The sequence below is a fragment of the Haliotis rufescens genome, unplaced genomic scaffold (genome assembly GCF_023055435.1).
Source record: "Haliotis rufescens isolate VD_foot unplaced genomic scaffold, xgHalRufe1.0.p SCAF_2, whole genome shotgun sequence".
Classification (NCBI taxonomy): Eukaryota; Metazoa; Mollusca; class Gastropoda; order Lepetellida; family Haliotidae; genus Haliotis; species Haliotis rufescens.
Genome location: NW_025963890.1, coordinates 23,097,188 through 23,113,886, shown reverse-complemented (window position 1 = coordinate 23,113,886; position 16,699 = coordinate 23,097,188). Strand labels below are relative to the sequence as shown.

Below are 16,699 nucleotides of genomic sequence, written 5' to 3'. Positions count from 1 at the left end.
AACCCACTCTCCCATCCCTTTACACCATCAAGTCCTCAACCCACTCTCCCATCCCTTTACACCATCTAGCCCTCAACCCACTCTCCCATCCCTTTACACCATTTAGTCCTCAACCCACTCTCCCATCCCTTTACGCCATCTAGTCCTCAACCCACTCTCCAATCCCTTTACACCATCTAGTCCTCAACCAACTCTCCCATCCCTTTACACCATCTAGTCCTCAACCCACTCTCCCATCCCGTTACACCATCTAGTCTCAACCCACTCTCCCATTCCTTTACACCATCTAGCCCCCAACCCACTCTCCCATCCCTTTACACCATCTAGTCCTCAACCCACTCTCCCATCCCTTTACACCATCTAGTCCTCAACCCACTCTCCCACCCCTTTACGCCATCTAGTCTCAACCCAGTCTCCCATCCCTTTACACCATCTAGTCCTCAACCCACTCTCCCATCCCTTTACACCATCTAGACCTCAACCCACTCTCCCATCCCTTTACACCATCAAGTCCTCAACCCACTCTCCCATCCCTTTACACCATCTAGCCCTCAACCCACTCTCCCATCCCTTTACACCATCTAGTCTCAACCCACTCTCCCATCCCTTTACACCATCTAGTCCTCAACCCACTCTCCCATCCCTTTACACCATCTAGTCTCAACCCACTCTCCCATCCCTTTACACCATCTAGTCTCAACCCACTCTCCCATCCCTTTACACCATCAAGCCCTCAAGCCACTCTCCCATTCCTTTACACCATCTAGCCCCCAACCCACTCTCCCATCCCTTTACACCATCTAGTCCTCAACCCACTCTCCCATCCCTTTACACCATCTAGTCCTCAACCCACTCTCCCATCCCTTTCCACCATCTAGTCTCAACCCACTCTCCCATCCCTTTACACCATCTAGTCTCAACCCACTCTCCCATCCCTTTCCACCATCTAGTCCTCAACCCACTCTCCCATCCCTTTACACCATCTAGTCCTCAACCCACTCTCCCATCCCTTTACACAATCTAGCCCTCAACCCACTCTCCCACCCCTTTACGCCATCTAGTCTCAACCCAGTCTCCCATCCCTTTACACCATATAGTCCTCAACCCACTCTCCCATCCCTTTACACCATCTAGACCTCAACCCACTCTCCCATCCCTTTACACCATCTAGTCCTCAACCCACTCTCCCATCCCTTTACACCATCTAGCCCTCAACCCACTCTCCCATCCCTTTACACCATCTAGTCTCAACCCACTCTCCCATCCCTTTACACCATCTAGTCCTCAACCCACTCTCCCATCCCTTTACACCATCTAGTCTCAACCCACTCTCCCATCCCTTTACACCATCTAGTCTCAACCCACTCTCCCATCCCTTTACACCATCAAGCCCTCAAGCCACTCTCCCATTCCTTTACACCATCTAGCCCCCAACCCACTCTCCCATCCCTTTACACCATCTAGTCCTCAACCCACTCTCCCATCCCTTTACACCATCTAGTCCTCAACCCACTCTCCCATCCCTTTACACCATCTAGTCTCAACCCACTCTCCCATCCCTTTACACCATCTAGTCCTCAACCCACTCTCCCATCCCTTTACACCATCTAGTCTCAACCCACTCTCCCATCCCTTTACACCATCTAGTCCTCAACCCACTCTCCCATCCCTTTACACCATCTAGTCCTCAACCCACTTTCCCATCCCTTTACACCATCTAGTCCTCAACCCACTCTCCCATCTCTTTACACCATCTAGTCTCAACCCACTCTCCCATCCCTTTACACCATCTAGCCCTCAACCCACTCTCCCATCCCTTTACACCATCTAGTCTCAACCCACTCTCCCATCTCTTTACACCATCTAGTCTCAACCCACTCTCCCATCCCTTTACACCATCTAGTCTTCAACCCACTCTCCCATCCCTTTACACAATCCATAATGTTTTTTCACCCTTGAAGTTCCAGGTTAGAATTGGTGATGCAAGCCATGCTTGTCGTAAGAGATGACTATGCTTGTCAAAAGAGACAACTAACGGGATCAGGTAGTCAGACTTGCTTACTTGGTTGATGCAGTACATAGATTGATGCTCATGGCATCAATCATTGGATTGTCTGGTTGAGACTGGATTAAATACAGACCACTGTCATATAGCTAAAATATTGCTTCGTACGGCGCAAAACAACAAGCATAACATCATCGAGTCCTAACACAACCCCACTCAGTCTTCACACCACCAACCCATCCCTTCACAATACCACATGTCACCCACATTCCCAACCCATCCATTCTTAACCAACCACAAATTGACCTCCCTTCTCCTAACCCCATCTCACCTTTTTCCACTCTATAACTGTTGCTATTCATAAAAAAGGTTATATTTTCACTTTCCATAAAGCAACTTACAATAAACTATAGGAGCAGGTCCTTTGCCTGAGAGCAGATGCTTTATCAGAAGGATTCATTTGTTTTATTGCTTGCTTTTGTACATTAATCTTTATCATTGTCAACCTTTCTGAACTTGTTGCTGTTGAGTTGATTACATTTGTAGATTGCAAATTTCACAACTTATCAGTGAGACTTTGTTTTCTGAATTATTCATTTGATGTCTAAGTCACATACTCAACTCATTATTTGTTTAAGGGCATATTCTTTAGGCTTCAAGTAAGACAGATTCTTGTAGAAAATGTTACAAAAATGTACCAAATTTTACTTTGTAATATTAATTTAAACTCGACTGTCTCTGTATGATCTGGGGCACTTATCCTCACTTTGTGCAAAATACTACTGACTACTAAAGATCAATACAAATTACACCCTAGCGTTGCTGCTCCAAAATTCATTTGTCAACATTTGCCTTGACCTTTAGCAGCAATCTTACCTTTGAGAAAAGGCACTTGAGACAGTTAAGATTGTTTGTGTTTAGATTCATACTGCATGTTATTTTATTTCTCAAGATCAATTGTTGCAATATCATATTTTGCATCTAGCAGCATCTTCATCATCATGGGTGTGTGTATTGATTAACATATGTGATAAATTGTTCAAGGAAACTTGTGGTATAAGGGAAAGTGCAAATAAGTCATTAACTTGTAATAGTAGTTATTAACACATTCAGATATGAGTTCTATGTCAATCATTAGGTGTGATAAGCAAAAAAGTCTGAGGATTACACATTGTTGGATGTGAAACAGCAGACCAACATTAGAGTCAGACAGTATTGACCACTGATCTGTTTTGTCCACTATCTACCATGCAAAGAACATCCTAGAGCTCCTGGTGTGCCCAGCTTCTTTCTGGTAAAATAGACTGACCAGGATGTCAAATATTCATGACTTGACCGGGCTAGGAAGCCAGCGTGCTTGCTGGGGCAGATTGAGACAGCATAAACAATGACTAAATCAATGGCCCAAATGACCACCAAGGAGGGGAGAAAACACGCATGTACAAGAAAATATAATAGCAAGTGGACGCATGGTGATTGAAACACCAACACAGGGCAGGCGGGCTACTCAGGATATTAAACTATGCTATGCGGCTGGAATTTCATGTCCATCGAGGGTTGAGAGTTGAATTATTGCAGACATGGACCACCAGAGGGTGTTCTGTATGGCTATACATGTAGAGAGGGATGTCTGCTTGACCATAAACAACAATATTTTATGTTCTCCAGGAATATGTTTGCATAATTTGGGAGGAACAGGTCTGCTCGGATGCCATAAAGGATCAGCTTTGAAAATAAGTACTTAGCTATAGTGGGTTTCCACTTGTGTTGTTGACATAGTAGATTATCACTGGCATTTTGCGTATTTTCTTTGATGGTTTTCTATTCTGTATTGGTTTCTTCTGTTGTGAATAAGTTACTATTGGTTTCTTGGTGGTGGGAAAGTGTTGGTATCGTTTGTATCAGGTTACTACTGGTATCTTGGTGGTGGGCAAGTGGTGCTATCTTCAGTAGTGTGTTACTCTGGGTATCTTAGTGGTGGGGACATGTTGGTATCTTCAGTAGTGTGTTACTTCTGGTATCTTGGTGGTGGGGACATGTTGGTATCTTCAGTAGTGTGTTACTTCTGGTATCTTGGTGGTGGGGAAGTGTTGGTATCTTCAGCAGTGTGTTGCTTCTGGTATCTTGCTGGTGGGGAAGTGGTGGTATCTTCAGTAGTGTGTTACTCTGGGTATCTTAGTGGTGGGGACATGTTGGTATCTTCAGTAGTGTGTTACTTCTGATATCTTGGTGGTGGGGACATGTTGGTATCTTCAGTAGTGTGTTACTACTGGTATCTTGGTGGTGGGGACATGTTGGTATCTTCAGTAGTGTGTTGCTTCTGGTATCTTTGTGGTGGGGACATGTTGGTATCTTCAGTAGTGTGTTACTCTGGGTATCTTGGTGGTGGGGACATGTTGGTATCTTCAGTAGTGTGTTACTACTGGTATCTTGGTGGTGGGGAAGTGGTGCTATCTTCAGTAGTGTGTTGCTTCTGGTATCTTTGTGGTGGGGACATGTTGGTATCTTCAGTAGTGTCTTGCTTCTGGTATCTTTGTGGTGGGGACATGTTGGTATCTTCAGTAGTTTGTTACTACTGGTATCTTGGTGACGGGGAAGTAGTGGTATCTTCAGTAGTGTGTTACTTCTGGTATCTTTGTTATGGGGAAATGGTGGTATCTTCAGTGGTGTGTTGCTTCTGGTATCTTTGTGGTGGGGAAGTGGTGGTATCTTCAGTAGTGTGTTACTCTGGGTATCTTGGTGGTGGGGACATGTTGGTATCTTCAGTAGTGTGTTACTACTGGAATCTTGGTGACGGGGAAGTAGTGGTATCTTCAGTAGTGTGTTACTTCTGGTATCTTGCTGGTGGGGAAGTGGTGGTTTCTTCAGTAGTGTGTTACTACTGGTATCTTTGTGGTGGGGACATGTTGGTATCTTCAGTAGTGTGTTACGACTGGTATCTTGTTGGTGGGGAAGTGGTGGTATCTTCAGTAGTGTGTTACTACTGGTATCTTTGTGGTGGGGACATGTTGGTATCTTCAGTAGTGTGTTACTACTGGTATCTTGTTGGTGGGGAAGTGGTGGTATCTTCAGTAGTGTGTTACTACTGGTATCTTGTTGGTGGGGAAGTTTTGGTATCTTCAGTAGTGTGTTACTCTGGGTATCTTGGTGGTGGGGACATGTTGGTATCTTCAGTAGTGTGTTACTACTGGTATCTTGTTGGTGGGAAAGTGGTGGTATCTTCAGTAGTGTGTTACTACTGGTATCTTGTTGGTGGGGAAGTGGTGGTATCTTCAGTAGTGTGTTACTCTGGGTATCTTGGTGGTGGGGACATGTTGGTATCTTCAGTAGTGTGTTACTCTGGGTATCTTGGTGGTGGGGACATGTTGGTATCTTCAGTAGTGTGTTACTACTGGTATAGTTGTGGTGGGGACATGTTGGTATCTTCAGTAGTGTGTTACTACTGGTATCTTGTTGGTGGGGAAGTGTTGGTATCTTCAGTAGTGTGTTACTTCTGGTATCTTGCTGGTGGGGAAGTGGTGGTATCTTCAGTAGTGTGTTACTACTGGTATAGTTGTGGTGGGGACATGTTGGTATCTTCAGTAGTGTGTTACTACTGGTATCTTGTTGGTGGGGAAGTGGTGGTATCTTCAGTAGTGTGTTACTACTGGTATCTTTGTGGTGGGGACATGTTGGTATCTTCAGTAGTGTGTTACTACTGGTATCTTGTTGGTGGGGAAGTGGTGGTATCTTCAGTAGTGTCTTATTACTGGTATCTTGCTGGTGGGGAAGTGGTGGTATCTTCAGTAGTGTGTTACTCTGGGTATCTTGGTGGTGGGGACATGTTGGTATCTTCAGTAGTGTGTTGCTACTGGTATCTTTGTGGTGTGGACATGTTGGTATCTTCAGTAGTGTGTTGCTACTGGTATCTTTGTGGTGGGGACATGTTGGTATCTTCAGTAGTGTGTTACTTCTGGTATCTTTGTGGTGGGGACATGTTGGTATCTTCAGTAGTGTGTTGCTTCTGGTATCTTGCTGGTGGGGAAGTGTTGGTATCTTCAGTAGTGTGTTGCTTCTGGTATCTTTGTGGTGGGGAAATGGTGGTATCTTCAGTAGTGTGTTACTTCTGGTATCTTGGTGACGGGGAAGTAGTGGTATCTTCAGTAGTGTGTTACTTCTGGTATCTTGGTGGTGGGGAAGTGTTGGTATCTTCAGTAGTGTGTTACTACTGGTATCTTGGTGACGGGGAAGTGGTGGTATCTTCAGTAGTGTGTTACTTCTGGTATCTTGGTGGTGGGGAAGTGTTGGTATCTTCAGTAGTGTGTTACTACTGGTATCTTGGTGGTGGGGAAGTGTTGGTATCTTCAGTAGTGTGTTGCTTCTGGTATCTTGGTGGTGGGGAAGTGTTGGTATCTTCAGTAGTGTGTTGCTTCTGGTATCTTTGTGGTGGGGACATGTTGGTATCTTCAGTAGTGTGTTACTACTGGTATCTTGGTGGTGGGGAAGTGTTGGTATCTACAGTAGTGTGTTGCTTCTGGTATCTTGCTGGTGGGGAAGTGGTGGTATCTTCAGTAGTGTCTTATTACTGGTATCGTGTTGGTGGGCAAGTGGTGGTATCTTCAGTACTGTGTTACTCTGGGTATCTTGTTGGCGGGGAAGTGGTGGTATCTTCAGTAGTGTCTTATTACTGGTATCTTGTTGGTGGGCAAGTGGTGGTATCTTCAGTACTGTGTTACTCTGGGTATCTTGTTGGCGGGGAAGTGTTGGTATCTTCAGTAGTGTGTTGCTTCTGGTATCTTGTTGGTGGTGGGGAAATGTTGGTATTTGCAGTAGAGGTAATGGGTTACTGATATTATGTTTGGTAGTGCCCGGTTGCTATATAGTGAAATATAACTAGCTATCTTCCTTTCTGTGTAAAATGTCCACCATTGCCGTGTTACAATAGTGGCCGCAAGGGTAGTATGGTAACTTATAGATTAAGGTATGGACATATCATTAGATTTTCTCTCTTTATGGTACTGTTTGTTAGCTCTTAGTTAGTGTTTTCTTCAACATGTCATCGCAAAAAATTTCATAAGACCTCACTCATTCTCCCGAAACACACCCAGGCTGAATTCTGTGCCCATCTGTCTGCCATTTAAAAAATGTCCTTGTAGTTTGAATTGTAGATACTGTTCATGTGTTTCACCATAGACAGTGTCATGTGTGAGGTTTGTTGTCCATGGCAAGTGTCCGTTATACTGGTATGTTGAATAATAAGTTTAATCAATCAGTTGATCAATCAAGGTTTCTTTTGACTTAAAAGGTTATACATGTATGAAAAATATGTGTTACACTGTTATTTCCAACAATATTTAATTATTTAAACAGAGAGCTGCAAACAATGATCAATCATAATTCACTAATGGGTCATTTACAAAATTGTGATGGTCGATGATGATTCTTAAAGTGCAGTCTGCTTGTGCCAAACACTTTGGAGTCTACTAGCCCAAACTTGTCTTTTGGAGACCTATTCACAATATTCTATTCTTACCCAATAGACTAGTATTTGATGTGATTACTGGACTTAAAGTAATTTCTTCGAAGCCACTGGACTGATGAGCCTGAAGCTTCATTCATTTTTCATTCAAGACACATGTATCAATGAACCATATGTGCTTGTGATAGCATACAAATTTAAACAAGTGCAGTATGTAGTACATTTTTCACTCGTGCTAAAATTATTTTTGCCTTATAAACACAAATCGTCCCATTTTACAAAAATGGATAAGACCAAAACCCATGCAACAAGCAAAAAATTGGAACACCCCAAATACTTGTTAATTCTTTGTTGATGCGAGTATCAAATTGTTCATTGCAATCACTCAAGACATTGACTAGGATCGCAGTCCACAGATGATGAAGTCTGAATAGATGTTCAGTATGCAAACAGCTGTAGACTAAGAACTACTTTGTTTATGCTGTCAATAATTCAACAACAACATATCATAGGCTCGTACCTTGTGGGAATATTTTAAACCTTTCTCATAAGTTAAGAGTAATCAATATTAAATATAAGGCCACATAAAATTAATATTGGACAGTTTCATTCAAATATTTTATTAATCTGATAAGGAAGTCATTTTATTTCCTTTTATGAAATATTTTAAACAAACAGTTCAAGACATCTGTGTATATAAACTGTTGATGGATGTAACTGATTGAAACATGAATGTTTGGTTGGAATATGTATGTGGTCTATTTTATCAAGTGAAGAAAGAATGCAACACATAGTATTTTCTTTGACTTCAGGCACTAATGAATCAATACAATTTCTTTCAGATTAATGAAAATATTTAAGTGTTCCTGAAAATACACTTAAATCGTATTCATCTACAAATGTGCAATCTAGGGTGTGAACTGATATGGTGGTTTTTTTCACACTTTTTATTTTCACATTGATTTAATAATTTAGATATCAATCATCAGACTGAAATGAATATGCTTTGAAACCTGTGTTGTTTACACCCGATAAATATGTTCAAGAAAGGTTTGATTTAAGATTCATGTAAGATTGATACAAAATATTCATCAATATATGTTTCATCAATGGTTTTCAGCCATAGTGAAACATCATTTAGTATGTTTTATGTACTGACATGCTACCTAACATAAGGGGAAAGTTTCATAAATAATGTATGATGTGAAAATACACAGGAAACAGAGTGGGTGAATGAGTTGTATTTTATGCATCCTTGATCAGTATTTCAGTTACATCACTGTGTCAACTTGATGTAGGAGGAGAGTTTAATTATTCAGGTTTTAGATGTTGAAGACTTCCGTGAAATCCATGAAGATGGGTATGGTGCTGACAAACCAAGAATAACAATCATGATAATCAGGGCTAATCAGGGAGTCGTTTGAATCATGAGAATAGCCACAAGATAAATCATGGGCACACAACATAGAATTTGGTCACCTTGGTGATGTGACCTTCCCTAACGTCTGGCTCTGTTTTCATTACACACCTCTAGGGCTGTAACTTTGTCACGATGCAATACATATGTCGATATTAAGGTCACCATATGATACAGGAATACTTGACACTTGCCATGCTAGGAGACATGTTCCATCATCAAAAGGAATGGATAGAAGCCCTACCAAAAATTATTTAGTAGATTTGAGCTAATGCAAAAAGGGCTTTAGATTTCATTTAGATACAAGAAGAACATTTTTTAATTTTCACAAAATTTCACCTTTGACATTTCCGTTTGTATATATGACAAACTATTGTGATGCATAACAGAGTTAGTGAATCATTTTACCCTTCTTGAGATAGGTATGCTACTGACAGGCCACTGAGCACATTCAGGGGTACCGTATTTTCTTGAGTATAGTGCGCACCCATGTATAATGCGCACCCCCCTCTAGCGGGTTTAATATTTTGGAAAAAAAGAACTTTGAATATTATGCGCAGAAAAAAATTACACCGTACCCTTTTAGCGAAGTCCGGCAAACGAATGGGTGATGAAAAACTTCATTAGAACAAATTCGAAATTTGAGATAAAAAATCACCAGACATGTTTATTTACTGATTAAATAGTATTTATTGTTCTGCTAGGCATTGTTTTATATCTAGGGATTAAGATTACCTTGTGTATTTTCTCGTAAACTAAGCCGGAAACGGCAATCAGCTGTACACACGTTTTCTTGGAATCGACCAGTGATTCGGTCAAGACACACCCGATGATATAACTTTATAGGATTTTTAAAGCAAGGATCGGCAACAATTGTATCTGAAACTTTTTTTTTTTATCAGGAATAATATATTCCATTATTTTCTTAATTATATGCAGCCTTTACTAAACATATTTAAAATAATAATAACCCTAAGCGAAGCAGCTGATCGCTATTCCCGGGTATTATTTTTTACATGGAACCAGTCTGACCAGTCACCGTCAAGGCTCACGCGCACGTGATCGCGTGATCGCGAGAATTTCATGTTGACATAGAACCGTCAAACAAAAACAAAAATGACTTTTAACGAGTCAAAGTATGTCATTTATGATATATGTATCCATTCTCTGTCAACTAAAGTTCGTTTCAAGGCGTCAATAGCGGTATTCTGACCGTGGTTGCTGTTAATAACGGTGAGTTGTGCGATCTTCCGATCGCTTCACACACGATTTCGCCGAAATTAATAAAAACAATATTAAAAAGAATTTTGAATAAAATTAATGAAATAAGTTACAAACATAAGTCCAGATATACAAAGAACACTTTTTATAGCCAGACAGTGTAATTACATGATTATTTTGCGTACTTCAGTATGGATTTGTTGACATGGTATTTCCGGTGTTTCGTGCTCACGGTAATGTCTTTCCATGCTCACGGTAATGTCTTTCCATGGGGGAAAAAAACATCCAAACTCATAATTCGTGTATAATGCGCACCCCCTTCTACACAGCTGTGTTTTTTTCGAAAAAAAGTGCGCACTATACTCAAGAAAATACGGTATATGTGATTTGAACCAGTGATCAAATGATCAGTGTTGTGGGACTTGAACCAATGATCAACTTGTAATCAATGATGTGGGATTTCAACCAATGATCAATGATGTGGGATTTCAACCAATGATCAATGATGTGGGATTTCAACCTGTGATCAAATGATTAGTGTTGTGGGATTTGAACCGATGATCAACTGATGAATGATGTAGGATTTCAACCAGTGATCAATGAAGTGGGACTTCAACCAATGATCAATTAAGTGGGATTTTAACCAATGATCAATGAAGTGGGATTTCAACCAATGATCAAATGATTTGGATCTGAAGCTGTGATCAAATGATCAATGAAGTGGGATTTCAACCAGTAGTCAATGACGTAGGATTTGAACTAGTGATCAAATTATCAATGATGTGGGATTTGAATCAATGGTCAAATGATCAGTGAAGTGGGATTTAAACCAATGATCAATTATGTGGAATTTCAACCAATGATTATATGATCAATGATGTGGGATTTCAACCACTCTGCATGGAGAATTGTGGCAACCCCATTGTGACCACACACTGCTGTTGTGGCTTTGTTTAGTACATATATCCTGTATTCATACATGTATGTGCAATTATTTTACTTTTATGCTTGTTGTACTTGTGTTTATGGTGTTGTGCCAAGTATGGCATAACTTGAAAGGTTACAGAGTGACCCTGTATCCCATCACTGTAGATATACTGGTACCATCATACATAGGCAATGATGTTGCCAACTTCATCACATCTCTTAAACATATCCTAATATCATACTTGTTAATCAGAGAAATTATGTATGTAATGTGAATACACCTTGCAAATGCCTCCATCACATATATAAGCTGACTTTTCCCATTTCATGTATTCATATTTGATAGCTTTATTTGTAATATGTCTCTCTTGCAAGGAAATATTTTGTCATATTATGTAGGTTTAGGAAAACCCTATTAACTGACAATTAAGTCCAAGCTGTTGCCTCTAGTTTATAAATCTGCCTACAGTCCTGCTGATAGCATAATCACATCGGAGAGAAAATAAAACTGATTATTATCGGGGATAAATATCCGTTTTTATACTAGTTCATAAAAGACGGAAATGAATATGGTCTAATTATGAGCTTTGTTTTGTTGAAACTCCAGACGTCTGAAGCAGGATAAAAGATAAAAGTGTTGATTGAAGATAATAAAATCAGAAAAGCTGGATGTTGTTCTTGTCTAGACAAAAGAGAAGTAAAAGACATATTACTCAAAAGAACTTAAGGGTCAAATGAATTTTCAATGGTGTTTGGAATATGAAGTATCAGTTTCTTTGATGTTTGTAGCTGAAATTCAACAAGTAGAAAATGGTCATATTGCAGTGTGGCCAGAGTTTCTATTTCAGCTCTGTTTGGAAGGATGGACTTCAGAAGGCAGGAAATAAATCCAAGGTTCGGAATCAATGAAAATATTTAGCAGTCATCTGACTTAGGAACTGTTTTTATCAGCACTGTCTCTACTTGTTTGACAGTCCAGATCAACAAGCATTGATTATTCGTGGACAGAGAGAGTTGTATTGTGTTGATATTCTTGCGATATCATTTCATTGCAAGGACCATAACGTTATCGGTAAAAATAAGTGAAGTGGAATTTCTCACACATTTAGTGGCCTTCTCATTTTATGACCTTGGCACTGTCATTCACTTCCATTGTGTGTCAGTGCCCAGTTTTGTTGTGCTGCTGTTATTATATTTATCAAATTTTGAAAGTCAGGAAATATCTTCTATACATTTTGTAAGATAGTTGATCTGAATAATGAAAATATATTTGTGACCTTTTAGAGAGAGGTATTTTTAAAGCCCTATCCTTTAAGGAATGAGAAAGGAAACATTGAAATGTATGTGTCAGTGCACGCATTGTCTGAACTTATCTGATGCCTCTTGAAAAAATTAACTTGATGAAAAAGCTTCTTGTTTATCAACAGGATTAATCTTGTACATAACATTGTGTTTATGTAAATATTCAAGGTCAAATGTTAAAAATGATTTCTTAGTGTCATGTCTGAAAACACTAATTTCCTTGATATATCCTTAATGTTTCATAGCTGTGTAAACATGATTGATAACCCTGATGCTGTAGGAATGGCACTATGTACAGCCAGCATGAAAAGTGATCAGCCAACCAATAAGCAATCACTGTCATATTGCAATGTTTCGTTTCCTACACAACCTTGCACATAGGTTACTGTCATTTTAGTGCTCCTGGTGAGTATCTCTTGTTTACACCTTGGTAATATTCCAGTAGTAGCCTGTAAGATAACCCGAGTCTATGTCATACAGACCAATGGTTGACTGCATGACCAACAATCTATGCAAACTGGGTACAATGATACACAAGCACGCAGGTGACACATTGTCACCAACTGATTGCCATGGGTTAGCTCTTATTGGAAGTGTATGGATCTGTCCTGGAATTTCCATGGGCTTTTGAATTATACTAAGGGTTATTTATAATTGTAGTTTCTTCAAATGTGAAGTAGTATTGAGATTCTGCAGATTCTTAATACCAAGCATTAGCTCCACTGGTAATGGACCAGCAGAGTTAATATGATCATGGGTTGTCTGTGGTCATTTTCTTGTTTTGATGGAGCACAGCTAGTTTTGTCAACATATGTGTAAAATTGTGTGCTATAGTTGGTCAATGGACCTCAAAATGCTGCCCTCCAGAGATGAGGTCTGTATTTTGGCTGTGATTCTTAGTTTGAAATTAAGTATTTGAGGCTCTGGTTTATCATGATCTCAGGAACAACAATCCATTTCAAACAAACCTGTTGACCTACATTACAAAGCTTTCATTGCTCGATAAGAGGTTACTTCAATAAAAATAAATTGATTGAGAATCTGCAGAGATAGTTGGTTTGATGAAATGATGGAAGTTCATTTCCATGTTCTTGATCAGTTGCAAGAGAATATCCCTGATCCAGCTATAAGACAGGGTCCTTTGTAAGCCTTTGAGTATGGACTTTTGTAAGGCTCTCATTTTAACTCACCTTGTTGTTTAGTTGATTTTCAGCTCTTTCACATGGAACCAACTGTATAATGACATTTTGATATAATTTCTTTATTTCATCCCTTTCATCAGAACCAAAATTTCAAAGATTTGATATTTGTTAGTCAACAATGCCTGTTGAGCCCCTCATTTGGTATGTTTACAATCTATAAAATCAATATACATAGAGCTTTATTGAAACCATGCACTACTGTGATTACAAACATACACTTGCTTACATAATGAATAGATAACTTTCTGATTTAAAAGCTTTCCTTTCATCATATTTGTTCATGTAAAACGACAATAAATTATTGATCGCAAATGCACCTACTAGTTTGATTGAAAGTGAACTATTATTCCCAATGAAGTTTTGATTATAAAATGGAAGACAGAGTAATTATGAGATCAATTTTGATTCCATTGAAGCACTGAGTGACTCTCAAATTATCCGAGGAGTATATTATCTATGGCAGCTCCAGGCAAAACGGTCCATTTAAATGGGGTTTGATCTGTCATCACCTGATATGAAATGGAAATTTACCTGCCAATGCAGATTGATATCTGTAATCAACAACATAATCATTTATTTCATTTTACACCCCAAGTTATAATTTCAATCTAGTTAAAGAATCACCCATGTTGAGAACAGGAGTCATTACGGTTCTGGCTTCTCATTGGATGTTGGAAGTGGAAGAAAAATTCAGAAATATCCTCTCTTGGGAGAAATTGTTTGTTCGTTATGGCATGTATACAGATATCATCTTTGATTGTTGAAATAAAAAAATTACAATTTTCACTTCCTGAAATAGAAAGTGTAGCAAATCAAATTTAAGATCTTCTTTGTGGGAGTTATCAATCGCAGTGAGTAACATCAAAGGTATTTGAATTGGCAAAGTTGCCGTCGTTCCTTTTAGATGCCGGTCAAGTGGATTACGTTCAATCGCGATAAATGAAATAATTGAAAGAAACAACACTGATGTGATCGTAATCGGAGTGTATTTTCGAAGCCATGCAGTATAAAATGAAGATTATGAAATTTTCATGAATTGAAGTGTTAGAAATGCAATAACTTATATGATTCCACAAGCTCAAGACGTTTGTGTTTATTTCGTATTGAGAGTTTTCTAGCGCATTCTGAATTAATGCCCTTTTATGTCGCAGGATGTAATCGCTTTCAAATTGAACCCATGGATATTATCTTATTTTGATGTTCAGTCTAATGGAAAGATGAAGGAATTTAAATGCTTTAGATGTTGAAATATTGGGTGTGAAATTCGATTGAAATAAATTTGCTATTCAGAGCTTTTTCTAGCTAAACTGTGGCCTCACTTAAAATGGTTTGATAAATTTGAAAATTATTTCTGGCAGACATCAGTGAAATTGATTAATTATAATGATGTACAACATAAACTCCATTTTAGCAGTAGGGAAGAGAAAGGCATGCTGGAAATGAGCTGTGAGAGCGTTTTTATGTCCCATGTGTTATGAATAGTTTTTCAGTGCGAGGAAATTGAACATTTTGAAATAATTGAGGAATAAACTGTCTGTGACCCAGACAGCTAGTTTGGTAGTCGATATAATTGCGGAAAGTTCATCCATGCAATAAATAAAAATGTAAATTACAGTGCGAACACACCAGCAGACAAAGCTTTCTGAAGCTGATTAACCAAAACACAGGCTGTAAATGAAAGCTGAGGTATTTCAACAGATTAATCTTCAAGAATTTCTCTGCGTTCTTAAAATCTTACTGGTATGCATTCTTCTCATAAGTGAAATATTGGAACTGATTTGTGCAATCTTGGCGTCTGAGTATTTATTCAAGAGATGTAGCAGTCTGGGGACATGACCTGAATTTTGATTAAGTTTAATGCAATGATTATTATTTATCTTATTTGATGAACTGGGCATCACATCTAAAGGATACAGATCCTGTTTAAGCTGAAGAGTGTTATTGATTATTACCTTGATCATTTACTTGACTGTTACGTGGGAGTTCATTTCTCGAAACATGTAAACTACCTGCAAGTTAAAGGGTTGGGAGATGATACAAAGGGGATGAAACAATTGCTTGCTATTTGATAAGCTATGGATGAGAATCTTGAAACATGAAACAGTTATGCAGTAAACCATGTTCATAATGAACACTTTTATAAAGAACTGACGGATATAAAATGAACATATTGTTGAGTCCCAACCATTTGTTATATATATATATGCCGTACATATGCTTATAACGATCTACGGTTATAAAAATTAAAATTAGTGGTCCCTATGAGTTTGTTATAACTGTACTTTACTGTATATATTTACTATCTTTTTTGGGAAATATGGCTTCACAACAGGTGAATATGAGTATTCCTTGATTGTGTTGACGACAATTTAACTGACTGAACCTGGCAGCTTTTACAAGTCTTGTTTATTTGGGTGGTCAAATGTTCTGCTGCAGTTATTTTTCAAGCATGTATCATCATGTAAATAGAGGCTTGATAAAAGTAAGGTATTGTAATTTGTTGTTTTGAGGTTCATTGTTGGTGACTTTAGCAGGCTAGCTAGGAATAAGATAGATCCCTGTTTGAAGTTAAGTGTATATTGCCATGTTGTGTTATAGATAGTGTGGAAGAGGCAGCAGGACAGCAGGCGGCCGACTCCACCTCTCAGACTGGGGAGGAGCAGGAGGGGGAGGACAGGTGAGCTGTTTGGTAGAGGAGCAGTCAATGTTGTTTACACTGACTGCAATTAGCAATGTTCCTGCTACATCATGGCAGCCTGTAGTTAATCAGATCCTGTAAACCAGTGGTTGTGGCATGAGCAACAATCCACACTGCTAGGGCAAGCTGACACACTATTCAGGTCATGCAGTGAAACCACCCAATCCGCATCAGATCTAATGGCATGGGTCAGGATCTGAAACATTTATTATATCTGGATTATGACACTTATATAGCGACTAGCATGCATGTGTGTGTGTTGCTGCTTGTACTAGTCCAGATTGATGCTGATTTAGTGCTAGCCCACTGAGATACCATGCCACGGTTTAACATGAAAAACCCCACTCAGACACAGTATACTGACTCTGAACAGACCAGTCCTTGTTTTAGCCCCTTAATGCCTAGCGCAAGACAGGGTTACAACAAGCACCTCCTTTTAACGTTTTTTGGTATGACGCGGTCAGGGATC

General features: G+C 39.3%; 1 protein-coding gene across 8 annotated transcripts in view; it reads left to right on the top strand.

Annotated features, from left to right (window-relative positions):
* LOC124146210 (caspase activity and apoptosis inhibitor 1-like) overlaps positions 1–16,699 on the top strand; it is a 228,174-nt gene that overhangs the window by 208,146 nt on the left and 3,329 nt on the right. For all 8 annotated transcript variants that reach the window (XM_046516394.2, XM_048399761.1, XM_046516393.2 and 5 more), the window contains one exon: positions 16,131–16,209. In XM_046516394.2, the coding sequence (XP_046372350.1) occupies positions 16,131–16,209 (79 nt within the window). The remainder of the gene's footprint in view (positions 1–16,130; positions 16,210–16,699) is intronic.